Source organism: Lolium perenne, chromosome 7 (assembly GCF_019359855.2).
Source record: "Lolium perenne isolate Kyuss_39 chromosome 7, Kyuss_2.0, whole genome shotgun sequence".
NCBI lineage: Eukaryota > Viridiplantae > Streptophyta > Magnoliopsida > Poales > Poaceae > Lolium > Lolium perenne.
Genome location: NC_067250.2, coordinates 111,660,646 through 111,688,252, shown reverse-complemented (window position 1 = coordinate 111,688,252; position 27,607 = coordinate 111,660,646). Strand labels below are relative to the sequence as shown.

Sequence of the window (27,607 nt, the reverse complement as noted above, 5' to 3'; positions counted from 1 at the left end):
TTTTTCTCGCTAACGTAGGATTAATACGAAGTTTGATGGATGATTTTGAGATGATGGCTCTTCCGAATGTTTCTTTACTACTCCCTCCGTTCATTTCTATAATGCCTATTGTTTTTTCGCAATTGTTTCAAAATATAAGAGGAAAGCTGTGATTTTTTGCAAATAACCCCTTCCACCGATTTGTTTCCGTCCAGAAAATCTAGAACGAATCTGTTTACGTTGAGAAAATCTGGTATGCAATCACGTAGAGAAAATCTGGACGTGAGATTAGGAAGGAGTAGATCACGCACGCGTCTGTTAAGGAAATAGCAAATACAGATCTCGTGAGATTAGGAAGGAGTAGGCCGCGTGTAGGGAGCAGATCACGTCTCTGATCTGTTTTCCAGTTTCCTTTTTTTCTCTCAAATAGCGCTGGGGGGTTTTGTGTCAATAAATTTGTTTGCGCTAATTTCCGTGCTAAAAAACAATAGGCACTATAGAAAGGAACGGAGGGAGTATTAAATAGGAGTTGGTCGCTGACACTCAACGCACTTTGGTGGTCATCATTAAAACAATCTGAACCGTCCTGTAACACCCCAAATTTCAATAAAAAGAAAGTTAGAGAATTCCAGAAAGCAAAATTTCAAACCAACAAAAACTTTTTAATTTGCATATAGTACCATGCATAGGACTTGTGCATTTGAGTGATATGCCATGATGATTGTTATTACTTGTTTTTGATATACTCTAAAACCCTAGTGTGATCATATGAAGATCACCAACCAAATAAATCAAAGAGGAAGAAATTCCATAAAATGCAAAACCCTAAAAACCCTCACATATGCCCTATGGCATTTTTATAAATTTTGACCCTAGACCTATTTGGTCTTCACCATTAGTTGAGTAATGTTATTAAACACTTACTACAACTTTTGGAATCAAAGATTCACAATTCAAATGAAATTCAAACACAAATCTAGCTCACATATGATAATGGTCAATTTGGACAATTCTAGTCTGATCACCACTTTGAGCCCTTGCCATTCAATTTTCCCAAACCAACTCTTGCTAAATCTTTGCACCATTTCAAAGTCAACATCAAGGTGAACAATTTTGGTGAAGAGCACCATGCCAAAATCATCTTGGATCATGAGCAAGGCTCATCCAAAGTCACAACTTTTTCACATATGCAACATTCTACACTTAGCCATTTTGGCAAATTCTTGAATTCTAATTTTTCCACCACCACCTCAAATCCTCTCTGGTCATTTACAACTTATATCAACACTCACTTTTCAAAAACTTTCACCATTTGAATTATTTCAAATTTGGTTATTTTTTGCATTTTACAAATTCGGGCACTATTTGCAACTATTGCAAATAGTGAATCTACCTCACCTAAACTACCCTAACCTATCACATTGTGTTCCCTGGTCCCCTTAAACCTTAATTGAGGCATAGTGATGCTAAGGGAGAGAGAGAGCAAGCTAGGGCATGGCCATGCCGGCCATGTCCCCGAGCCCGTCGACCTCCCCTCTCTCCCCTTGCACCCCAGCCCTGGCCACTTCGCCACCGTGCGCCAACGCACCTCCTACACCACCCTAGCATCGCCATTGTCACGCTCGAGGACGACACACGCCGGCCGACGCGCGCCCTGGACGCCGCTCGCGTCGCGCATGACATGCACGCGGACGTCACAGTACACGCGCCGCGCCACCAACTCGCTCACGCCCTGGACCAGCTCTCGACGCGTTGAGCCTCCACTCGCCACCTGGAAGCCGCCAGACAGCAGCTCGACCAGACCCTGGACCACCGCCGCCGTGGACGGGGAAGAAGATCCCGCGAGCGCCGCCGCCAGACACGGAAGCAACGCGAGCGATTCCGACGCTCCCCGACCACGCTGTCGCTGCCAGTAACATCGCCTAGACCCGTAGAGCATCGCCATAGCCTCGCCTAGCTCGACCAGCCGCCGGAGAGGCCGCGCCCATGTCGACCACCTCACTGCCCCGCAACCCTCATGCGATTCTATAAATAGGGAGTTCCCTGGACCAAACCAACCACACCATCTCACTCCCCACCTCTCACTGCTTCTCCACCACCACTCCACTCACTCGATCGTCGCCGGAGCTGCTCCAATTTGGAGATCGGAGCCGCCAGTACCTGGTGGACGCCGCCGTCGATTGGAGCCACCCCAGGACGAGCCACCGCTACCAGTCGACTCGCCGTCGTCCACACCTTCACCGCGCACATTGCCAACCCTAGCTGGAGCCACGGTGAGCTCTCCGACCCCCTACCTGAGCCGCCGGTGAACTCCTCTCTCGCCGGCGGGACGATGAACCACAGCCGTTTGATCTCGTTCTAATCCAACGATCCAATTTAAAACGTACCGCTTCGGTGACGCTGAGTCACTGACGCGCGGACCCCACCCTGTCAGCGCGCCGCGCGTCTGTGGACCGTGGTTGGGCTGGACTGGGTTGGTTTGGGCCGTTTTTCAAATCTTTTAGCCCAACTAGCTTTTCCCGTCGGCCCTTTTAATTCAAACTGGATTTAATTAATACAAATGAATTTCAATACTGCTGCCACTTTGAAATTCAATAGAATTAAATTGGCTAAACCAAATTTGATGAACTTTATATGGTTGGAAAGCTAGAGAAATTATCTAGCCAATGCCACTGGTCCCATGGCCAGATTCTTTGTAGAGTTAATGTGATAAAAATAACAAGACATGGACGTTTCCCTATTCAAATAATTCTTAAAAATCAACCAAAATAGATATTAAGTTAATTCCAACTCTAATAGCTTACATTTGACTTACACTAATTGTTTATGCAATAAAATGGTGTGGTCACTTTGCATGATCATGCCCTAGTTTAATTAATGGATGTTATGGCTAGTTTAACTAGTTGATATTGTCCAAAACTATTAAAGTAAATTATGTGGAGTCTTATACTTCATTTAAACTTGTCTCACATGAATTCATGGGATGTTTGGACCCCTGGTTCCAAACTCTCTTATATGAATTACTTGAGATTTAAATCATATGTAGTGATATTAAATGATATGAGGTGATCTACCTCACTTAAATCATTTTCCCAAATGATGATGATGAACATTTGACTTAGGTCAATATGAGTTCATATATGATTGTTGGAGAAATTAAATCTTAAGAAGATTTCAATGAGAGGAAATTATTTCTCAAGAACCCTATGGAAACTATCATTTACATATTAAATACAAAGAAGTGAATTCTTTTCAAACAACACAACCCATGCACCCTAGTTAATTTATTTGTGTGCATAGAAGAGTTTGTGTGTTATATGTGATGTATGGAATAGCCATTGAATTAGTGAGTAATTATACTCGTATTCAAATTTAGACGGTAGCACCGGAGAGTACGCCGAAGAAGAAGGTTGCTACCAAGAGGAGGAGGAGGAACAGTTTGAGAACTACCAAGGCAAGCTAATATTCTTGCAAAGTGCAAAGCTCCTTGGGGCAAGGCACCATGATTCTTACCTTTTCTTACATAAGCCTATCACAAGTTTTTACTTTACAAGTTTTTACTTGTTTTCTAAATGAGTTACTTTTATAGTTAACTTTGGTCAAAGTACAAGTTGGTTACTAGAGTAGTGAGTTAGTCTCTTTCAAGCAAAGCAAGATAGCACCCCTCATGATTTAGAGCTAGTGCTAATGAAATAAAACTTGACTACTCTAGATGGGAACAATGTGAATTTGAAATGAATTTGAAATCTTGGAATGATGATGCATTCCATTGAATGATTTTTGAAGGTGAATGTGAACAAGAGAAGATGATGATTTCTGGATAAACAATGATGTTGGTTTGAATGCGATACCTTTCCAATTATTAAGTACCCCCACAATACCTGATTATGGGTAGGACTTAACTGGAAGTTTATGCGTCTTAGTATGGGTTCCCTCTGAACACACGTCATAGGGGTTACGCTTGAGGCTGCCTCCGTTGTTGAGAAATGATGTGAAATTGAGGTGAATTGTACGGCCAAGCCCTGTGCAGTTCCCAGGTTGACAGTTGGTCTTCACTGGGAGGCCAAGCTCATGGGGAGAGGTGCTCATACTAGGATTTGTAAGTGAAAGGTTATGGTTGATGATCAGTGTACTGTGTTACGATGATTCGGGGAAATCCCGACGGATGAAATCAAATGTTGTGGCACAAGTGTGCAACCTCTGCAGAGTGTAAACCTATTCGAATAGCCGCGTCCACGGTTACGGACGGTTGGAAAGGCCCTACAGTTTCCGATGTCATATCTTTGAAAATGATGTTGAAAGATGATGGTGAAATGACTTGTGGTGAATTGAATTGAAATCACCACTTGAATGGTGGGAATGACACTAATGTTCCCACTTGAGTTAGTTAGCACTTGAATAAGCTTTTCTCAAATATTGTGAACTAAAACTAGCTTTATGCAAATAAACTAGAGCTTAGCGAACCATACTAGAATGTCTAGCACTTACATTAGTACTAGTTTGCGAGTACTTAAAGTACTCACGGCTTTGTCCCTGGCTATTCAAATGGCCAGAGTATGAAGAGGAACAAGGAGATGACCAGCAGGACGCCTACGACAACTAAGCGCCTTCTGACGTCAAGCGTTGGCCTGTGGACTAGAGAGTCCGTGTATCTTACGCTTCCGCTATGAACTATGAACTTGTGTTTGTTCGTTGATCAATAGATCAACTATTCGTGTAATATGGATCATGTGATTCAAATTTGTAAGACTTATGGTTTGTAATGAATGATGACTGTGATACTTAACTATTATGCCTCGCAACAACAATATTCCTGGGATTGCGATGTATGACATAATAGGCATTTGGACTTAAAAATCCGGGTGTTGACACGTCCAATATCCCACCACCGGAAACCACCGTCTGATCTATCCTACCGCACAGAACCACCAAAACGTTCCCCCGCGTAGGGTTTCCTCGTAGAAACGAAACCGCCGCCCAGTCGTCCCCGAGCCACCACCACTCCACCCCTGCCTCCCGCACGCCTGGATCTCACGCTGAAGAGGGAAACACCCTAGAGCAAATCGTGTGCCGCCCTTCGGGCAAGATCCCTTGGTCGTCCGGCCGTCCTCACGCCCCGCTCCAGTTTGCTTTCCCGGCCAGCCCCGCCCGCCTACACAGTCGGCCACGCTCGCGGCCTTGACCTCCACGAGATCTCCTCCGAGCGCCGCCCCGACATGGGCACATGGCTGCTCCCGTCGGCCAGGCCTACCGCCCCAGAGCTGGTCCTCAGGCAATGCTATCTCGCCCACTCAACGCACGCGTGGCAAGCCCTCCTCCGGCTGCTGCTACTTGGCAGAATCCCCCTCCTCGTCATCTCCTATCATCAGCATGTTGGTGCCATACATCCTTCCCCGTTGCTGAAGTCACTGACAATGCCGCGATGTGTTGGAGCTTGCAGGTCGCTGCTTCAAGCAGGCTGGTCGATCGGTATTGACTCCAGGCCAGTGCTCGAGGTGCCACTAGCCACCAAGGACGTCTTCACGCCCTCTCCCCAAACGCTCAAAGAGATGTTCTATGTGATGGAGTTTAATCCCACGGTGATGTGCAATGATTTTGATCATGCTTTTTAAATTGAATTAGATCTATCTTATTTTTCATTGTCCTTTTTCGTGTCTTCAATCTTTAATGTTTCATGTAGACCAACTGATCCACTCATAGCTTTATACAATCTTCAGATGCATGCGTCCTTGTTCTTAAATCACGCCTTCTTGGTTTGTTACGTGAATATGAAAATCACTTGAGAGTAGTTCTAATTTGTATGGTACTGCCTGTAGAGTGCCAGGTTGTTGCTGGCAATGACACTGAAAATAAATTTGATCTTCTGCTACTGGAATTTGTACGGAATCAACATTGGAGTTGATGTTCTTTCTTCCCACTATCTTATAGAGTTTTATATTTATTAGCCTTTCATTTTCTATAGTATGTTAAGACGTACAAATAGTTTTCAAACTCTTGTTGAATATATACTTAATTGGTTAGCTTAAAAGATAGGCTACAGGGAGTAACTAATGCAACATACGTAATGGAGCTTTGTGCTTTAAGTTTTTTTTTCCATAACAACATCAAAAGGAAAAATATAGGAGTTTTCGTTGCAAGGATCGTAGACTTTGGTATTCTACTAAATTGGTTACTAAGACGATTGCCTTCAAGATAATTCATACAAAGCAAATGAGAGTTTCAAAGATACTATAGTTCTAGGAGCAGCCTATTACTTCAACATAGACGCCAATAGACCATTGCATTTATATATGATGAAAAGAAAGAACAACTAAATCTCTGAATTTCGTGATTATCTTTTAAAAAGAAAAACATAGCTACAAAGTTACAACCGCGAATATGCAGCTCAGCTTTGCGAACTGCTACTTTGCGAACTGCTTGATAAGATAAGCAAATTTGGAAAAGTGTTTAGTGAAGAGGGATTCAGTGTCATGTGATGTGGATCGGACAAGGTAAACTGCAATAGCAATGTCAGACTCGAAAGGCGGCATCTGCAAATTAGAGCTAAACTGCAATAGCAAGTGCCACACTCTAGGCAACATCTGCAAATATATCATTTCACATTCATGTATAGCAATTAAATCTAAAAATATCATTCTTCTTTTACTATTATTGCTCACTGAAAAAATCTAATGGAAAGATTGCATACAATTTCAAAGTTCAAATAAGCACTAGGCTCTAAGCAAGCAGTTAGGCACTAATGGTGTAATTGCAGCTTAAGTGTGCCTACTGCCTAGGTGCAACTTAAGCTTTTTGTACGGACATCGTACGAACAGAACCGCCTTTTTTTTTACGAAGAAGATACTGTATTACTGAAGCGATCTTACAGAAAAGTCCAGGTAAACAGAAAAAATACACAGAAGGCCCTCCTGAACTCCGTCGTCGTCGCCGGTCACCGCGATGAGAAGACGGCGTGGCCCGCTGCCCAAGCTCCGCTTTACGCCTTGGAATCGGAGCCCACCCGAGACAGCGGGGTTGTCGAACTTCACGTGCTCCGCAGAGCCGGCACCACGAGCCATCGACGCCGTCAACGCGCTCCAGCACCCCAGCATCTTCCAGTTATTGAACAAAAGACCGGATCCGCCGTCTTCAAGATCCGGAAAGGGAGAACCGCGAATGCCTGATCCGGGGATCGACGGAAGCGAGGAAGAGAGGCCGTCGACGCTGGCGCTCCGCAGAGCCCCACCGCCAGAGGAGGAGACTGCCCCCTTCCGAGCCCGGCCCGGCCGCGCCACCACCTCCAGAGCGCCACCGGCGGGAAGCCCAACTACGCCTACGCTATATACACGCCGCGGATCAGGATTCCCCCGTCCTCCCGCCGTCGAAACGGCAGTCGGAGGGCAAGGAAATCGCCGACCCGGCGGCGGCGAGGTGGCACGGTCGGAGTCGCCCAAGAAATCGCCTCTCTCGAACAGTGACGGGAGAGGATAAGGTAGAACCGCCTTTACTCTGATAACATTTTAAACCCGCAAGTTCTTGAGAGAGATATTCTTGTTGCATATTGCATATTCATACTCGCCAATGAACAATTAAACTCAAGTAAGATTTTACCTTTTCCTACTTTCACACTATTAGCATATTTTGGTTTTCAGGTTTCCAGGAATTGGTGTCTATTCTAAAATGTTTTTTTTTTTTACTTTTGGAATAATGGAATCTTAAGGAGATCAAGCTATTTCAGTAATAAACTTATTTTAAAATTGAAATTATATCAATTGGAGACTTAACTGTATTGTGATGTGAAAGCTTCGTGTTGAATATAGGCATGTAAGTATACTTGCCAAACGAATCATTGCCGGTCTTAACTTTGAAGCTGGCCTTCTGAGTTGCATATTAACTCGATCCAAATCAGACCCATCATCTATGTGAACTGTAACAAGTTGTGCACCGGGATTTTTATATGCTGATAATTTTTGGGTGCACAAAGAAGTGAAGCTATTAAATTTCTGAAGGTTTCCTTGTGGCACTTAATATCTCAGAGAGTACTTTGTATTCCTTAACAATGCCTGAATGACCTTTTACCTAACTTTACATGTACTTGACACTATATGCATCCACCTGAAGGGACTCACTTTATGATTTCATTGTTTCAGTTTTGAAAGGGCGCCAACCATTTATGATGTCCGTGCTTGCCCCAATCTTTTGAGTGCACTTCTGCAAGCGAGGATCTCCAGACGGTAAGCATGTCTTGTTATCATAATGGTGGATAAGATTATTTGTCCAGAAAAAGAAGACAAAAGGAAAAAAATTGATTTTGATCTCTTGGGTTTTCTTGACATATTATGCATTTTCTCAATTGCTGACACACCGCCTCATTGCAGCTTGAGTGAAAAGATCGGTGGTCCACCTTACTGCTACATATTACTGTAGGTTTTGTCCGGCTGCACTTAAATAACTTCTAGGAATTATCTGAATGATTGAACCTTTGTCGGATTTTCACTACAAGTGGCGTAGTATCCAAGCAATTGTCGTGAATAGTTGTTCCAGTATTTTCGAGAGAAATATTTGTGTGAGAAGAATTTTGAAGAACATCGATTTTGTTCCTCGTATTGACCGTGGAAGTCTTTTTAGTGCCCAGGTGATGAGTGTGTGGTTTTCAAATGCAACAATCAGATGTGTGGTTTTCATGTATCTAAAGATTTTCCACTCAAGCTGTCCACAGATTTCAAACAAAATTGATTATCTATATAAGATGCTTGCATTGTATAACTGAATATCATTGGCTTTTCATGATGCTAGGGTTACTTTATTGATCATGGTGGTTCATTTTGGAGCTCCAGAATAAAATGCTCATTGCAGATGAAAACTGTTCATTAACTATGCTAGAAGATTTACATGATTTTTTCTGTATGAGAGTGATACCAGAACTTATAGACCTTCCTTTTTTTGCATTCTATAACTGAAAAACACTGGCTTACCATGTTACTAGATTTAGATAAATCTTCATGTAGTGTCTATTTGTGGCTTACAAATTATTATATGCATATCTTCTTATGGGGCATGCTTATTAAATAATCCATTGGAGTCATGTTATCCAAGCACAGTTACTTTCAATCGAATTAAATGTGGAAAATTATCCTCATGATGCTGAGACATATATATGCTTCCCCTCATGATGCTAGATATATATCTGCTCCTGCAACAATGTAAGACATGATAAATCATTAGTTTTATTATCTATTTTGTAAGTATTTCATTTTTTTTGATAATTTCATTATGTCTTACCACTTTTACAGAGAGCTAACTATTGTCACACAAAATGTGGTAGTCCAACTTGATGTTGATACCCACTCCAAAGCTGGATGTCTCAGTTTTTGTAGTGATTTATGCTTATAGTTATATTTTTTAATATAGGTGATTATTTTCGAGGAATAATGGAACCGGCTCGGTTGATGTGATCGTATATGGGGTCATCATCGATTGTCTTCCCTGCAGTTCCAGACCCTCCCAACAGCCTTAGCGTGTAGGGAGGACCATGCACTTGTGGATGATCTGCCCATTGGCAAAGTTCAGATAGCGAGTGACTACAAGCAAGTTATCAATGACATTGCCGAGGCTGCTGGTGGATCCTATGCCCCGATTATCAAGGAAATTGGTATGCACGGAAGGGATTTTCCCATAGTTAATTTCCTCCATGAAGGAAGGCTGTTGTGTTATAACACTTAGGAAGTAATTGTTTTGATCCATTCATGCACAAATATATCCACTTTGCTTACATGTCCGTTATTTATTTTTCAGGGCAAACTTGTTTGCACTAATAGAAAGGGATACACATTTTCAGTGATGTAGTTTTAGATAATCTTAGTGTTATGTTTTCTAGATCATAAAGGAGAAGATGGGGCAATGTCAAAGGTAGTGTAGAGAAAGGATGAAAGGAGCGTAAGGCTACACTTTGTTTTCTTCCATAGTGTATGATGGAGAAGACACACCTAAGTGAAAAATGAAAGTTGTGTTTGGATATGATTGGTAGAGAGGCTATTGCATCGGTAAAATAAAAAACCTCAAAGACGCACATTCTCCCTAGCAAAGCACATGCACTTGTTAAGGTCCCGGTACATCCAGTTCTAATGGCAAACTTAATATGGATGTATTATGTGTTATGTAATTTGTCGGCCATTTCACTTAAGGAGATGCCTTTGGAAGAGATGGTTCTCTCTTGAATTTTCATGTCTATTATCTTTACACATACATGAAAAGTTGAAAAAATTGATGAAATTGATAAGCCGTAGCAACGCACGAGCATTCAACTAGTAATGTTAAAGTGACACCATCCCCAACTCCAACATAATAGTAAAGACTAGTTGGATGCCCGTGCTTCGCCACGGCCTTTTCAAATTCGTGTGAAAAAATAGTTCCATAATATTCTAAAAAAATTAGATCCTACTTTTATTGAATTATATTTTGCTAAAATTCAAAACAAATGAAAATAGGAAGCACCTCAAGGGCCCTCTACTTTTACAAAGCAAATAAAACAAAATTACGACGTAGTCTTCTACTTTTATTTTAGAAGGGTTCACTCCGCCTCTAAGAAGAATTCCACATCTATCAGATGAGAGAAAAATAAACAATTGGTTCGTGTCGCATTAGCTCCACACAATTTGGACCCACTAAAAACACGTTGGCCAAAAATACAAATAAATACATGCTTTCTGCTTGATTAACACACACACACATAAACACACAACACTATATTTACTAATGTGTCAAAGGCACAGTAAACAAAAATACATGCCTAAGAGTAGTATTTTCTTTGAAAGAGGACGTACCACCACCATGACACCACTACAATGACAACTGCAAGCTCCGAGTTAAATCTTGTATAATATGGTATTGAAAATATTTCAGAAGAATTATTTATATTTAAAAATATTTTTACCAAGTAAACCTTCACATTGCCGGAGATTACTTGCAAAAATATACATACCTCAGAAGTTTGACTTCTTAGAATCAAGAGACAGCTTATCTAACTAAACTTTAATTGTTTGTTAGCTAAATTTCTATGGTTGTTATGAAACAATTCACACATAGACAATCAACACATACTTGTCAAAATGTCACAAAGTATACTTCACATGAATAAAACGTGGCACCATTGTGTTTTTCTTGTAATTTTTCTTCCAAAATATTTGTGTATGTCGACAGTGCACATAATATTGACATATTAATCGTAATTAAAATATATTTGGGTAAGCCAACAGTGCATATAATATCCACATTTTAAGCAAAAAAACATGGAGGTAACAAACTCATAGTAGCGTTGCTAAAAATAAATCAGTCCAGCTAAGAACTTCATATATCAATTTGTGCACATTTTAATTTCCCCAAAAATACACTAATATAATTTAACTAAAGAAAATTTGAAATACTCTGGTGTTCGTTGTAAGTGGCTTACATTGATGAATCTCTCGATCAATGCTACTCCCGGAGTAGTTATATATTTAAGTGCACAAACTTCCTGACATGGCATTATCTGACCACTCTACTCTAACCTTGACGACCGGCAATGCTTAACAACTTGCAAGGAACCTGCATACGACCTACAAAAACATGACAAACCATTATAGTTTAGTTGTGCTAAATGCTTGTGAAGAGATCAATAATCAATATAGACTTGAAAATTTTCCGATCAGCATGGGCCTAATAAAGAGGCTACAAACTGAGAAGTCCAGAAAACAAAAAAGAAATAAATCTCACATGGAAGATGATAAAAGAGCAAGAAAAGTTACCCGCTACTATATGATAATATGATACATGTCGGCTGCCCAGCTTAATCTCTCGTCTAAAGACCATATGCCTGTAGGAGTCGCGTTGCATCCGAGTCATGCACTGGTATTGATGAGATCAGCTTAACCGAACATGTACATAGGAGTGGCACTTTGTGAGTCGATCGGTTGAGCATGAGGCATGTGGATTTAGATTGGATTACCTCCGATTGCCTTGTTGTGGACTTGTGCTCACTCTCCTGGAATCTTTCCTTGAAAATTCCGTGAAGAATGAAGATGTTTGGTGACCCACAATATTGGCCTTGGAGATCTAGACCCTACCCTGAGACAGCTTGAATATCAAAAGCTCTAGCGCAACCATGTCAAATCTCTCAACCATCCTACATGTATACACCTACAATGTGCAGATGAACTCAAATCAATTATGGTGTGCATAGTAGTAGTACTCCAGTTAAACTGATCATAGCAGGTAGAAGAAAGTAGCTGGAGCGGAATGAGAATTGTACCAGATGTAGACATGTAGTCGACCAAACAAGTCCGGTTTGCTTGGGTGATGTGGTCGTCTAGTGTTGGCCTAGAAAATTGTACTTGCTGCTGAAGGTTCGCCTGACATGGAGCACGTACTTTAGTCAGTCGACCCAGGAGGCCTCATTGACGAACACGGCCCGCGTCTCGTCGTGTCCACCGCGCCATGACGAGTAGAGCGACCACGGCCTCCTCGATGCAAACGGCATGCGTCTCGCCGTCCCTGCCGCACCACAAGTAGAGCGCCGCCTCAGCGTGCTCCCGATCGTACGCGCCGCCAGGTAGGATAACACTACTGCAGTAGGTCACCTTGTTGAGAACCTCCGTACAAGGGAGAGATAAACCTGAAACCTGATCGTGATGGTGAGGGCCTACCGGGGATTCCGCATGCTGCACGTGAGCTCAGGAATGTATTGCGAGATAATGTTGATGGGTGCTCCCAAATTCCACCCCATGTGGGTCTGCTAGCTTCTTGCCGATAGTGGTGGTGTGCTGAAGATGGTGGTGGTGACGGATGCAGCGACAGAGGCAGAGTTAATGTGGATGCTTGAGCCGACGGAACGGCGGGAGGTCAGAGAGATAATGGCGGCGTCGCCTGTGGTACATGTGGGTCTCTACATGTGGAGGCTGGTCGCCTGTGGTACATGTGGAGGCTGTTGCGGCTGATTGTGAATCTGTGGAGAAGATTAGGCAGTTGTTATCTCGGATACGGATCTCCTCATTAATCGGATATTCTGTTTTTGTGTAGATACATTCTGTTGCAGCGCCACCAGATGAACTCGGATACGGATCTCCTCATTACGGTTTTTTTTGTGTAACGTGACATGGGCTGGAGTTGTTTTGTTAGTTGCGTTTTCTTTGCTACAGCAGGTTTTTTTTTTCAAGATTGCGTTGAGATAAATCATCTTGGTAGGAGACGTGGGGGGTATTATTGTCCATCCTGAAAATGTGACACCAGTCATTCACCAGTTTGCTCTTAATAGTAGAGATATACAAGGAAATACTGCGTTGACAGCTGTCAAGAGAAAAGGAAATAGTACTTGTGAAAAAGGGGAAAATTTGCCGAGGGTCGAACTCGAGATCTCCCAATACGAGGCAGCCGCACCCGCACCTAGCCAATTGAACAGACGCAAGATGGAGCGAAACCCTAGAAAAAGTTCTACATAAATCATGCTTCAAGTTTCTCTCTACCTATTTAATTTTCCCCGCAAGTGAGAAGTGATCGGTTCCGCGCCGCCGCCTCCATTTTTGCCCTGCGAGGAGCGGCTCACCGGAGAACAGCCGGCGGCATCTGCTTCTCCACCGCCCCCACCCATCGGCCTCCTCTCTTCCACCGTCGAGCAGGCTGACCCCTCCTCTACTCCCTCCCGCTCCTCTCTGCCCCGTCTCTCCCCCACCAGCGCGGCGGCGGCTGGAATCGTCCCGGAGAGATGGCGCGGCAGGAGGAGAAGCTGCGCTGTACCAAGGAGTCCTTCATCGAGGAAATTGGAACCCGGAGGATGTAAGCATGCTTTCCGCTCCGTTCTCGCGCAGCGGCCGCCTGCTTACTGACTCCCGTCTTATTTTTCTTCAGAAAGAGCATGCGGTTCAGCATGCTGTCCGGCAACGAGATACGCAAGTACGCGGAGACGCAGGTCTGGACCAACCGGATCTACGGGCCCGACATGAAGCCTGTGCCCAACGGATTGCTCGATACGCGGATGGTAATCCCTCCGCACCGACGAATTCAATGGTTTATCTGTGTATCTGCCTGAACATTGTATCTAATTTGCTACCAACGAATGACGAACGCCACTGTGTGTGTGTGCAATGCCTCGTCTTACCATTTACTGTGAACAATTCCAGGGAGCTACAAACAAGCAAGCAGTGTGCGGTACTTGCCACGGTTCATTCGCTGAGTGTCCAGGCCATTTTGGTTACCTGAAGCTCGCGCTACCGGTTTTCAATATCGGATTCTTCAGCAATATTCTGGATGTAGTCAAGTGTATCTGCAAGGTATCACCTCAGAGAAAGCTCACATATCTGGGTTCTATGATTCAAATATGTTGTGATCCTTACCCGCAAAAAAAAAATGTTGTGATCCTTATACTTGTTCCCCATACCTTTTCAGGGCTGTAGCAGGATTCTTCTTGTGGAGAAAGATCGCCAAGAGTTTCTGAAGAAGATGAGAAGTACTAGAGCAGAACCAATAGTCAAATTCGCTACCATGAAAAAAGTGAGGGACAAATGCAAGTTATCCCGTTGCCCCTGGTGTGGATACATAAATGGCAAGCTTCCTTCTCCTTTTTTTTTCTCCTATGTTCCTCACATATATAATTTTTCGTTTGAATTTCTAGTGATGGACTGCTGTTAGATCTTAGCCTTTTTTTTGGGTTGGCTGTACAGGTGTGGCTAAGAAGGGAAGACAAGGCTTGGTAATTCTTCATGATTGTAGCAAAATTTTGGATGGAAGTACAGAAGAACTCCGTTCTGCATTATTACACAAGAAAGAAAAACTATCAATTGCTTCAGTCCACATATTAGACCCTGCAACTGTCCTGTCTCTTTTCAAAAGAGTAACTGATGAGGTGGATGCCACTTTTTTTTTAATCTGACAAGAGTATTTATTACTTTCAGTGAAGTACCATGGTACATAGGACATAGATTTATTTGCTATATTCTTACCATCATACTTAAATATTCTGCAGGATTGTGAATTGCTAAACCTTGGCGATAGGCCTGAGAAACTTCTCATTACAGAGATTTCAGTGCCACCCGTGCCTATCCGTCCTTCCGTTTTTGTTGGTGGTGCTAATAGAGGACGGAGGTTTGTTCTTTGGTTCCTTAAAACCTCATATAATGGTGTTTCAGCATAGCCACACGCCAATGTAATGCCATCAATTGTCAATTGTCTTGCTTCCTGCAGCAATGAAGATAGTATTACTTGCATATTGAAGAATATTGTTAATACAAATGCCATCATTAAGGGGGTCATTCAAAGTGGCGAACCGCTCATGAAGTGCTTTGTAAGATCATTCGCAGCTCTTCATTTGTTTTCCCCTTTCATCTGTCTGTACTATATATACCATCTTTGTATTTGTCCTCTGCGGAGTGCTACCTTCTGTTCTCTGAAAATTTTCATTGCATTTTAGAAACGAATCTGCTTCTATTGCTTCATGTAATGCCTGACTTGAAACTGATTATTGGATACAATGATGAGGTCTGCTCAAGGGACAGTTAATACTTTAAATATTGGTTGGCTGTATGGATGTGCTGTTCAGACATAATGATTAAGGTGTTAGTATATATAGAAATTTATGCTAATAGAATTGAATATTCAGTAATAGCTTTAGTTATTAGTCATGGCTTCCCATCAATCTTCTTGTATGGGCTGGTAGCTAATGCATTATCACAATCCAAACGGTTCTGTAAATTCTACACATTCTTGCTAGATTAGGAAACTAAGCAATTGTCCTAGAAGGCTAGAAGGGGTTTTATGCTATACTATTTGTATTGTGGTTGTTTCTTATCTCACATTACTATAAGATATGATTAAAGGGTAATTTACATTGGGACACTCTAGTTCAAATTTATCCTTGTGTCTTTGAAGGATTGCTGGGAAACCCTTCAACTTCAAGTTGTTGAATATATCAATAGTGATGCCCCCTGTCTTAAAGATGTAACACAGCGTGGCCTTATTCAACGACTAAAAGGGAAGACAGGACGATTTCGTGGAAACCTGTCTGGAAAACGTACAGAGTACACTGGAAGGACTGTCATATCTCCTGACCCAAATTTGAGAATAACAGAGGTACTTGTCTTTATTTGATTCATCTTATTCATATTCATTCTCCAATTGTTTTTTGTGTCATTACTAATTCAAACTTACAGGTGGCTATTCCTGTTCTGATGGCTCGAGTCTTGACTTATCCTGAAAGAGTTTCGTTCTACAACATAGAGAAGTTGCGTCAATGCATACGAAATGGACCAGACAAACATCCAGGGGCAAATTTTATATTACAACCAGATGGAACGAAGCTGTAAGTTGTATTTATCTCAAATTCAAATTCTCATTTTTTAACAAGTTCAGATTTCATACTTTTTTCTTGGCTACATTTTAGGCACTTAAAGTACTGTGATAGAAGGATTGCTGCTCGGGATTTGAAGTATGGCTGTATAGTCGAAAGGCATTTGGAAGATGGAGACATTGTCCTCTTCAATAGACAACCCAGCTTGCATAGAATGTCAATTATGTCACACAGGGTATACATTACTCCATATTGCACTGCATTTATTTTACTAAATTTGTTGTCCCACCTTTAGTTTCGTTTTGTATTTAAATACAGGCAAGGATAATGCCTTGGAGAACACTAAGATTTAATGAGTCTGTATGCAACCCTTATAATGCTGATTTTGATGGAGATGAGATGAATCTGCATGTCCCGCAGACAGAGGAAGCTCGTACTGAAGCGCTTATGCTTATGGGGGTAGCACTTTCTAACTCATCTTTGTTACAGTTTAACATTTTTGTTTTACTTCTGATACACTAACACTATTTTGGTATCTGACAATTGTTTTGCAGGTTCAGAATAATTTGTGTACCCCTAAGAATGGGGAAATACTGGTTGCTTCTACACAAGATTTTTTGACGTCTTCTTTTCTGATCACAAGAAAAGATACCTTCTATGACAGGTCTTCATTTACCCTTTTGTGTTCATATCTTGGTGATGCAATGGAAAATATTGATTTGCCAACACCAGCATTAATCAAGGTTTGTTTTTTCGATTTTTCATCATCGATATATGTTTTCCTTGATTTAATGTTCCTTACAAACATCAAATCATTTCTACAAAAAGTTCTGCCAGTTCTTCTTATCTATGGTTAAAAAAGTGATGAATGGTGAACTAACTAATATATTTGTGAAATATTAATATGGAAAACGAAGCATCCTTACTCTCGTTTCTCTTCATATTATAAACTTAGTTGCTCTGTCAAGCGAGTTGACTAACTGAAAATTTCAGCATTTCTATGCATAACAAGAGACTTCAAGTTAAGAATGGTTTTTTTGTTCATCTTTTAGCATCTCTATGCATAACAAGAGACTTCAAATTAAGTATGGTTCATGTCCATCTGTGAAATACATATCCTTATTTATTTACATATGTGTATTTATGCACATTAGCCTTGTTATCATAGTCCTGATCCCTGTATAAGTATAGATCTTCTCTTTTTGCAGCCTATTGAGCTTTGGACCGGTAAGCAACTATTTAGTGTGTTAGTACGTCCTAACGCATGCACGAAGGTGTTTCTGAACCTTACTGTGAGAGAGAAAGTCTGTACAAAGAAATGTGCTCTTACTGTTGAAGATAAGACATCTGAAGAAATGCATGAAGCAATGTGTCCGAATGATGGTTTTGTCTACTTTCGGAACAGCGAACTTTTATCCGGGCAAGTTGGGAAGAAAACATTAGGTGAGTAAACTAGTGATGGCTGTGCTAAAAATAACCCTTGTTATAAGCTTATTTTGATTTCTGATTCCATGATTCATCTAAATAAACGATTTGTGTGGGATAAGGTAGTTATGAAACTTTGACCAATGTACCTTGTAGCATGTATTGTTTGTTGAGCATAACTCATGAACATAGTTACCATAGGGGACAACCATTTCTTGGGATTAGGAGGCTGTGTTCTGTTTGTACTGCATAATTATTTTTCATTGTGATGCTTCAGAATATTTTACTTGGCATGATCCTGGAAAGAGTAGTATTTCATCCTGCCTTATAAGATGACACATACATGTTCTACTCGAGCAGTTGTGGAAGCCAGCTATGCCTCCCTTTTGTAGAAATAGCCAAACTTCACTCTCCAGTGATAATCTTGCTTTAGCTTTTTTTCTTGTTAGTTTGTCTTTAGTTTTTACAGCTTCGTTGCTCTTTACTTCTTTTGAAGGGTTATAGATAGTTCTCATTTTTTGGTTTTGATCTTTGTATTCTGGGGTCTGTTTGTATCTTTGCATCATTGAGCGACCCCTTAGTATAAATCAGTATTAAAAAACAGAACTTGTACTGCAAAATGCTTGTTTAAGAAAAAAAAATATTGTAGTGCAAAATTCAGGATGTAAGTGGAAAAGCTTAGGATGGGACCTTGGAATTTTATTTGGCGGTAATTGGACATTGGAATTATTCGATGTACGCCAGGTTATGTATGTTTTGTATGATGGTGTCTAACTAATTATATTATTATTTGACATCCAAAGCCAATCTAGATTCTAGGACAATTTGTACTGCATTCTTGGGAAGTTGGGACTTTTTTTTCAGGAGAGTGTCAGTTATACGTCGTCATAAATCTGACATGGTCTACTCTCATGAATCACTCCATAAACCACAAATAATAATGATTTTGATTTCATCATTCATGGTAGTAACTGTCATTGTTCATTTAACCCTGTTATTTGTCATTTTCACATTTATTTTCAAATTCGATTGATGTTTTGTCTCCAGGTAACGGGAATAATGAAGGCATGTTCTCTATTCTTATAAGAGATTATAATTCGCACGCTGCAGCTAGCTGTATGAATCGTCTGGCGAAGTTTAGGTGAGATCTGTGTCAAGATCTGTGCAATTCACGTTATTCTTCATTATTATACTAATTTGGTAAAATATTGCTAATTTTCTATTATTGGTCAGTTGGAGAATGGGAATGTAAGGGCAGCTCTGTACTTCTTTCTAACTATCAGTGTATCTCAGTTTCATTTCTGAGATCATAGTTGGGGAACACCCAAGTTCATGTAGCATGACTTTCTTTTAAGTTCTGCAGGCTATCTTATGTTTAGTTGCTCATTTACATTGTGGTGCTAAATTGCTATGCGGAACTACTGTGTGAAAATTTTGTCCTGATCCAAGTTATGTACCTTTTCACCTACAGTGCAAGATTCATCGGGAACCATGGTTTCTCGATTGGTGTGGATGATGTCCAACCAGGAGAAAGTCTAAATGTGAAGAAGGGAAAAACAATTGGTGAAGGATATCAAGAATGTCATGAGCTCATTGCTCAATATTCGAAGGGTGCACTCAAACCACAACCAGGCTGCACCAGGGCTCAAACATTGGAGGCTCGGATATCTGGTGTACTAAATAGATTAAGAGATATAGCTGGAGACGTAAGTTTAACAAATTTTCTCGATTCATTACAATGCATTAACCAAGTAGCTTCTGATTATTTTTCTGTCTGGTCCTTTTGTATTGTACATATATATTGAACAAGTTGAAAATTACATCGTGTAGTCTTCCTGTTCAGTCTTATTGATATTATGTTACAATATCACAGATTTGCAGTTTTACCTAGCTGATTTGCCTTGTATGGAACTATGGGTGTTCTTATTTTGGTTAGCCTACTATTTTCAACACACAAATTCTCATCAGTCATTACTAGCCTAATTTTTGAAGTGGTGATTGAGGGAAAAGATTGACTGATGAAATGATTCAGTCACTTTACTAACCAAGCGTGTCCATGTTTACTCCATTGTATTTGTTATTGAATTGACCTGAGTTGGGACTTGTTTTTCCAGCATTGTATGAGTACACTTCACTGGAGGAATAGCCCGCTGATCATGTCCCAGTGTGGATCTAAAGGTTCTCCAATCAATATCAGTCAGATGGTTGTATGTGTTGGCCAACAATCAGTCGGAGGACGGCGTGCCCCAAATGGCTTTATAGATCGAACTCTTCCCCACTTTCCTATAAATTCGAAGACCCCCGCGGTAAGAACAGGACTATGAAATATGATTTGCTCATTTGTGCAATCATTTCTTGTGTTGTATCTTGCCAATTCTCTTCAGAAAAAGAAAGTCTGCAAATGCTATCAACACACTGACCAAAATAACCACACATTGCAAATATGTATAATGTTTCTTAACTTTATAAACATCATTGTATTTATATCACTGTATCAGCTTTGTTTCAGTATGCAGTACGCCCCGACACTTGAAGCTTTGCTGAATGGTCATGCAAATCTTTATTTGTCGAGGGCCTGCCAGTTCTGTTTCAGGATATCCTGTACTCCCTCCGTCCCGAAAAGGATCTCACAGATTTGTCTAAATTTAGATGTATAGTGTCTAGATACATCCGAATTTAGACAAATTTTCGACATCCTTCTTGAGATGGAGGTAGTAGTAAGATTGAAACTTTCAGGGCAGGGTAGCTGAGTACCATCACGAAGATGTATAAATTTGAAAATTCTATCCACCATCAGTGACACATTGGATGATATTTTCCAACTAGGTGGACTGCATATAACCATTTGTTTTTATTTTAGTATTTACATATTGTACTACACCAAAGGACATCTATTGTCTTATTCTAAATGTGTTTTTAGTTTATTTTTCTATTCTACATGGGCAACTGCATTTCAGTTGTATTCAGTGTATGAGATCATCATATTTTGAAAATACATATGTAAGTTCTCTTCAGTTAAGTTATTTTCTTTCTCTTCCTTTTGCAGGCGAAAGGTTTCGTTGCTAATTCGTTCTATACCGGTTTGACTGCTACTGAGTTTTTCTTCCATACAATGGGTGGAAGAGAAGGTCTTGTTGACACAGCGGTATGTCTAAACTTGGATCATCTTTCTGTTGCATGCATGCATTTGCTGAATTTTGTAGTCTATTTCAGCATAAAAGATTGACTCTTTTGTTAGAAATAGCAAGGTTCAAAAAAGTGGGAAGTGTAATCGTTGCGGTGGCCTTCTGCTTAGAGCTTTATCGATTTATGCATGTTTAAGTGGTGCTTGAGCATTGCTGACTTAGTCAACGGCAGGACCAAAAATCAGCACAAATTAGGGGTTTTAGGCCAAAGAACTAGCAGTTTCAGAGTTCAGAGTATCAGGAGCACAATTCAGTAAACAGAGTAACTGAAATTCAGAAGACATGGGTAAGGCCAGCAAGGTCAGGCGTGTAGCAGGGGCGAGGTCGAGGGTACATCAGGAGGCGGTGAAGACGGGATTGCAGTGGGGTGGGTGAAGACAGGCGGAGTAGCGGTTCGGCTATGTGCCCTCCTACTCTCCCACCAGCACCGCCAGCAGCTTGAGCAGTGGACCGTAGGAGAGGAGATGTGCGATTGCTACTGAAATCCATCCCTAGCTCACCGCTTTATCCAGCACGTGCGCTCAACTTCCCCCCACCCCCTGCGCCAAGTTTCCACGGGATGGGACGCGCTTTGCCAGCTCCTTTTCTCTGCTTTAGCATGCTTAATCACGCCTACAAAATTAAGCATACCGCCTAATCACGCCCAGCGCATAAGTAGGTGCTTAGGGCCTAATCAAAGCGGATGGCCTACACTGCTACACATCGCGCTTAAACGTACGCTCTTTACTGCTTTTTTGAACCTTGAGAAATAGAATTTGACTCTGCAGTGCATGGTACTCAGTTAAATAAACTGTGTTTTCCTGACCATTGCTATTACTGGTCTATAATTTTGTTCTCTAACTGGGGCAGCCTAACATCTTAGAATGTGCAACTTAAACAATATCAGAACATAACCCTTTAACTTACTAGTTGGTTCAGTATAGGGAAAGGGTAATCAGTCCCACCAAAAGGCAAAATTTTAGTAAGAACGTCAAACTCCTAGCACCTACAGCACTTTAACAGTATACATCAAAACTTTGTTTTTTTGGAATCTGTAGTAACCTACCAACTACGACAGACTTGAAAAATTACTTGGCAGCTATTATAGTCTAAGAATGTGAAATTATTAGATATGGACTATGCCATCTCTTACTTTTTGCTGGACTGAGGTGAAACCCATTGGGTGCTGTCAGTTGACTCATTATGCCCTCTGGATACTTCAAATACATTCAGTTTTTTAAAATTTATGTATATTTACCAGCTTATTTTTTCAATTGGGGATCTGATATCTTTTTTCTTCCTTTGTTGCGAACTTCTCATCATAGGTCAAAACAGCAGAAACTGGATACATGTCCCGTAGACTAATGAAGGGTTTGGAAGATCTCTCAGTTTTCTATGACCAGACAGTCCGTAATGCTAGTGGTGGTATAGTTCAGTTCATCTATGGAGATGATGGCTTGGATCCTGTAAAGATGGAAGGAAAAGGTGGCAATCCCTTGAATTTGGACCAGTTGTTTATGAAAGTCATGGTTAGTTTAACATACAGGAATACTTTCTTAAATTTATGAAGGAAAAGTGTGCTTTGTGCTCTGACCAGTGACCAATGACGGCTTAACGTTGTAGGCCACATGTCCTCAAAGGGGGCATGATACATTATCTCCGGAGGTAATCTCGCAAATGTTAAACGATAAGCTCTCCGAGCAAGACACCGCATCTGGTGGTTGTAGCGATAAGTTCAAGGAGTTATTAACAAAGTTTCTTGGCGATCGTATCAAAATGCTGAGAAGCACACGGAGAGCACTTCACCTAGATGAAAATCATGTGGGAAGGAAGGACTCCAGCATTGAAGAGTGCATTGCCGCTAATATTTCTGGCATATCTGCAAAGCAACTACAGGTTTGTATCATATTTTGCATTTAGTTCACCATTGCTTCTCCAAAGTGCTGTATTCTTTGGTGCATCAATTATATCTTATATCTAGTTAGACATTGTCGATGGAAGGTCTGATAAGGCTGGCTTTGCTGTTGCTGGGGTTAGGATGTCTCCGGGTAATGTAGGGGTGCTGTGCATTGTCCTGGGTTTGGCCTGAATCTTAGGATTGTACCTGAACATTTTTCATCAATGCATGATGCATCGAGGCACAAAGTTTTTGCCGTTCCCTCGAAGAATGAAAAAAATCCAGTCAGATTTTAGTTTTCTCACCTAATTGCATCGAATTATCAATTTTCCAAGTAAAATGTACCATCGAGTAGATCAGTGTGGTATTGTTATATATGGTTCTGAAGTGACTGAATTTCTGACAGCAACAGGTGTTCAGAGTTAAGCATATGTTGCATGCTGTATTAATCTATTCGTCAAGGCGAAGTTCTTGAGTTTTTAGTTTCTTATTATATGAACTAGGTGGCTTATGCTTGTTCCTTGCCACATAGAATGTGCCTTATTTTCATGTCATTGTCAATATCAAACCAGTACAACCTATTGTAAGTAGGAAAATGTATGAACCTCTTCAAGCACTTTAACTGTGATATGCTCACAAAACACTTCCTAATGCAAGATGTCCCTAGTTTTGTTGAGAGAGAAGAGTGAGTGTTTGGTAATAGTGTAATACACATTATGACAGGTAAGGCTGTAGTTATACTTTTGCTCCAAGGATTGTTGTTGACAGTTTGTGCATTTTGTTCATGTGTTGTTCTGCTATATCATCTATTCTTCTTTTCCTGGCTCAGGTTTTTCTGGATACTTGTTTATCCCGTTACCACACAAAAATAATCGAAGCAGGAGCATCAGTTGGAGCAATCGGGGCTCAGAGTATTGGAGAGCCTGGGACCCAGATGACTCTAAAAACCTTTCATTTTGCAGGAGTAGCCAGCATGAGTATCCTTTCTTTACTATGTATAAGGAAAATGAAGTGGGATATTTAGTTTCTTTTCTGAAACCTATTATTTAGGGGGTTTCTTTGTCATTTATAATTTAACAAATATATCTGGAATCTGTCAACAGTCTGTACGAGGAAGCTTTATACCATCAATATCAATATGGCACTGTGTCATGCTCTAGAAATATAAACACTTGATGTTGACTTCAATAGATTAATTTCCTTTAATGCTTGTTTCCTTAACGAGCAACAACAAAGATGTCACTCTTGGAGTTCCTCGCATCAAGGAAATCATCAATGCTGCTAAAAAGATAAGCACACCTATTATCACTGCAGAACTTTTGTCTGGGCAGGATGAGTCGTTTGGTGTAAAAGTGAAGCGTTCTATCGAGAAAGTAGTGCTGGGCGAGGTAACTTTTTTGCAGATGATTTTTTTGTTCAAATTTTACATGCACTTAAAGTAAGTTTGGCTCTTGCATTTTGGTTTTGGTTTTGTTAAACATGTTTTATTAATGTAGTGCATTTATAGAGGCAAACATTAAATTGTTTGACATTCTATGCAGATTCTGCAAAAGATTTAGTTAGATAATTCAGGAAATTCTTAGGTTACTAGTGGGTTTTGTTATCGCGAAAAATCTCCTACTTTTGTTTGCCTGTGTTTATGATACTACATAGCAAATGTTTTTTTTTTCATTCTGTACAGGTTTTCTTATCTATATAGCATATAATGTTAACAACGTGTTAGTTTAATAGCGAAATATTGCATTATTGTTTCTGAAATACACATATGTTAGTTTCAAGTGGAGATTATTCAGTGGTCTGTCCTGTTTTTAGTTTATGTAGCCATGCATCTCTTTTTTCTTCTTGAGTGTTAAAATGAAGAAAAAGCTATGTGCGCCGGTGCATATGTAGGAAGTTGTCAACTTGACGAGAAACCTTTTAATGGTGAACAGGTCGCAGCAGCCATAAAGATTGTCTTAAAATCAAGCCAGCCAAATCTGGTTATTAAACTTGATATGCATCTCATAGAAGCTCAGGGGTACACAGGAATCTCTGCTGACTCCGTGCAGCTATCAATATTAAATCATAAAAAAATCAAGTTAAAATCTGAGGTATGAATAAAGCTCCAAGTTTTCTGCAACATGCCTAATATTTTTCTGCAGTTGTATTTATTGTATATGGTATTTACAGCATGTTCGTGTAATTGATGGAGCCAAGTTGAGAATATATCCAGCTGGAACAGATAAGTCCAAACTTCAGTTTGAGCTGCACAATCTCAAATCCATGCTTCCAAAAGTGATTGTGAAGGTAAACACAATGTGCAATGTTATTTTTCCGTTATTATGAGAACATTGCTAACTGTACTAACTAATCAATTCAGGGTATTCCAAGTGTGGAAAGAGCTGTTGTCAACCCTGTTAGAAGACGGGACAAAAGTCTCGATAGATACAACTTGTTAGTTGAAGGGTAAGAGTTAATACTATTTATTCATATTTAGCGGCTGGCATGACTTTGCCTTTGCTGGAAGGTGTCAATCACAAGAGTCCTCTCACAAATACACTTTATGGACTGTTTGTTGTTTTGTTTGAAAGAAAGAGATGCGTGAGTTTCCTATTTTCTATGTTTGTCAACCTTCAATATGTGTGTTGAACTATTTTATTGAATTGCACAAGAGTCCTCTCACAAATACACTTTATGGACTGTTTGTTGCTTTGTTTGAAAGAAAGAGATGCGTGAGTTTCCTATTTTCTATGTTTGTCTACCTTCAATATGTGTGTTGAACTATTTTATTGAATTGCCTCTGGAAATTTTTTATAAGCCTTTTGCTTTGAGTTCCACAATTTATCTGAGATGATATATGTTAATCAAATATATATTTTTTATTACAGAACAAACTTCTTGGCAGTATTAGGTGCTCCAGGAGTTGATGCTATGAAAACAAAAAGTAACCACATCATGGAAGTGAACCAAACACTTGGGATTGAAGCCGCAAGGAGATCTATCATCGATGAAATTCAGTATACATTTGAGAGTAACAACATGATCATCGATCTGAGACATATGATGCTCCTGGCAGATCTGATGACATACAAGGTACAGTACTCATCGTGTGACTTCCATTTTACGATGATAGCAGCACTCTCCTTCTGCAGTCTGCCAGAGATATCCTTGAGAGCTAACGTACATGCTGCCTGTGTTGATGCTCTGAGCAGGGTGAAGTTTTGGGCATCACTAGATACGGCATTGCGAAAATGAAGAGCAGTGTGCTGATGCTGGCCTCTTTCGAGAAAACCTCGGAACATCTCTTTAACGCCTCATACGCTGGCCGCGAGGACGAGATAGAGGGAGTTAGTGAATGCATTATCATGGGTATACCCATGACTCTTGGCACGGGTATTCTCAGAGTCAGGCAAAGGTATGTGCCATTTGAACTTAGATTTTACAATTCCAAGACAACTCTTTCTCTGGACCTGCTTTCACTGAACATTGGCTCGCCGACAGTAATATATAGTTGTTATTAATCATTAAGCATCCGCTGCAGACAAACACGTGATTTGTTGCTTTCTTTTCTTACAGGCTCGAGAATGTGCCTGAATTCAACTACCAGCCTGATCCAATTATAGCGTGATACGTGCATTCCTTGCCACCGGACAAATTCATGTGAACCTGGGATATGTGCATAACATAGGACTGTAGTTTTGAGGCAGAACATATATACCGCCATGCTGTGAGAAAGGCAACAATATCATTTTTTGGAACTAATTTGAGGGCGTAACGCTATGACTGAGTCGGGACACATTACATCTTTAGGACAGCTTGGCCTAGCTTCTCAGTGAGTTGCTTGGAGAAAAAGACGATTATCTTGATGAGCATGTGCTCCAGCGAGCATTTATACGAATATGGAAGTTCCGTCATATTGATAATGCCACCGATCGCCCATAAGGTACATGTTATTGCTAAATCAGCGACATCTAATATGCAACCGGAGGGAGTAATATATTTTGTGCTTATGTGTGTTCGTTGCTGCTGCTCGTTCCACACATGCAACAGAAGCAACGTTGACTTGCTAATCGTTGTTGATAATATAGACTAGGTAGGCAGACAGGCAGGTCCATATGCATGTTCCCAATCCCAAGCTCAATCATGCACGGATTCCTCAAACCAGCACGATTCCATGACCCAGATAACCCCAAAGCGTGCATGTGAGTGGGCAGCTCGAATGGTGATGCGCGCCATATATCATCACCAGTTACATAATTTAGGTTTCTTCCAAACACAAGCATCAACAACTCCATTTGAAAATGGAGGTAGATACATGATCTGCTGAAGCTACAACGTGCACGGACCATCACGGCCACGCCGATCGGTCTTGTAGGAGAACAATTCAGAAGCAAGGAACTGCAGATCTATCTACCGATGCGCTGATTGTTCTTGCTCCAAGGCTCCACATGAGAGGTCCATGGACATGTACCTCATTGGTCGTTAGAGTTCAAACTAAAGGGCAGTAGTGTTGAATGTAAACGGGTTGCAGGTCGTTAGAGTTCAAACTAAAGGGCAGTAGTGTTGAATGTAAATGGGTTGCAGCCCAGTAAAGCAGCCTATGTAGTCTACAATTTCTAAAATCTCAAGGCCCATCACGTTGGTAGCTTGGGACATCCTTGTGGGACAAAGTTTAGTCCCACATTGCTAGTTGGAAGTGAGTTGGAGTGATATATAAGGGCTGCTCTTCTAGTCCTTTCAAGTGAGTGAGAATAGAAGGAGTCCTCGCGCACTCCTCCTCCGCCCGGCTTGGCACGACACGACACGTCACACATGTCGTGTTTCGTGACTCGAGTTCGAGACACACTCAAGGAAGCCTAATTTTTTGCTTGG

General features: G+C 40.9%; 1 protein-coding gene across 1 annotated transcript; it reads left to right on the top strand.

Annotated features, from left to right (window-relative positions):
• The first annotated feature begins 13,372 nt into the window (after positions 1-13,372).
• Positions 13,373-26,745, top strand: LOC127315450 (DNA-directed RNA polymerase III subunit 1). The gene is made up of 27 exons (XM_051345936.2): positions 13,373-13,764; positions 13,837-13,966; positions 14,109-14,258; positions 14,374-14,530; positions 14,649-14,830; positions 14,951-15,069; positions 15,169-15,268; positions 15,853-16,053; positions 16,134-16,282; positions 16,364-16,505; positions 16,589-16,729; positions 16,825-17,013; positions 17,479-17,713; positions 18,743-18,836; positions 19,167-19,401; positions 19,810-20,001; positions 20,742-20,840; positions 22,185-22,388; positions 22,483-22,755; positions 23,586-23,733; positions 23,993-24,144; positions 24,688-24,846; positions 24,926-25,042; positions 25,116-25,201; positions 25,624-25,828; positions 25,948-26,150; positions 26,312-26,745. Exons 1-27 carry the CDS (start codon positions 13,694-13,696, stop codon positions 26,361-26,363), a joined length of 4,185 nt encoding a protein of 1,394 aa, XP_051201896.1. The 5' UTR covers positions 13,373-13,693; the 3' UTR covers positions 26,364-26,745.
• The last annotated feature ends 862 nt before the right edge of the window (positions 26,746-27,607 follow it).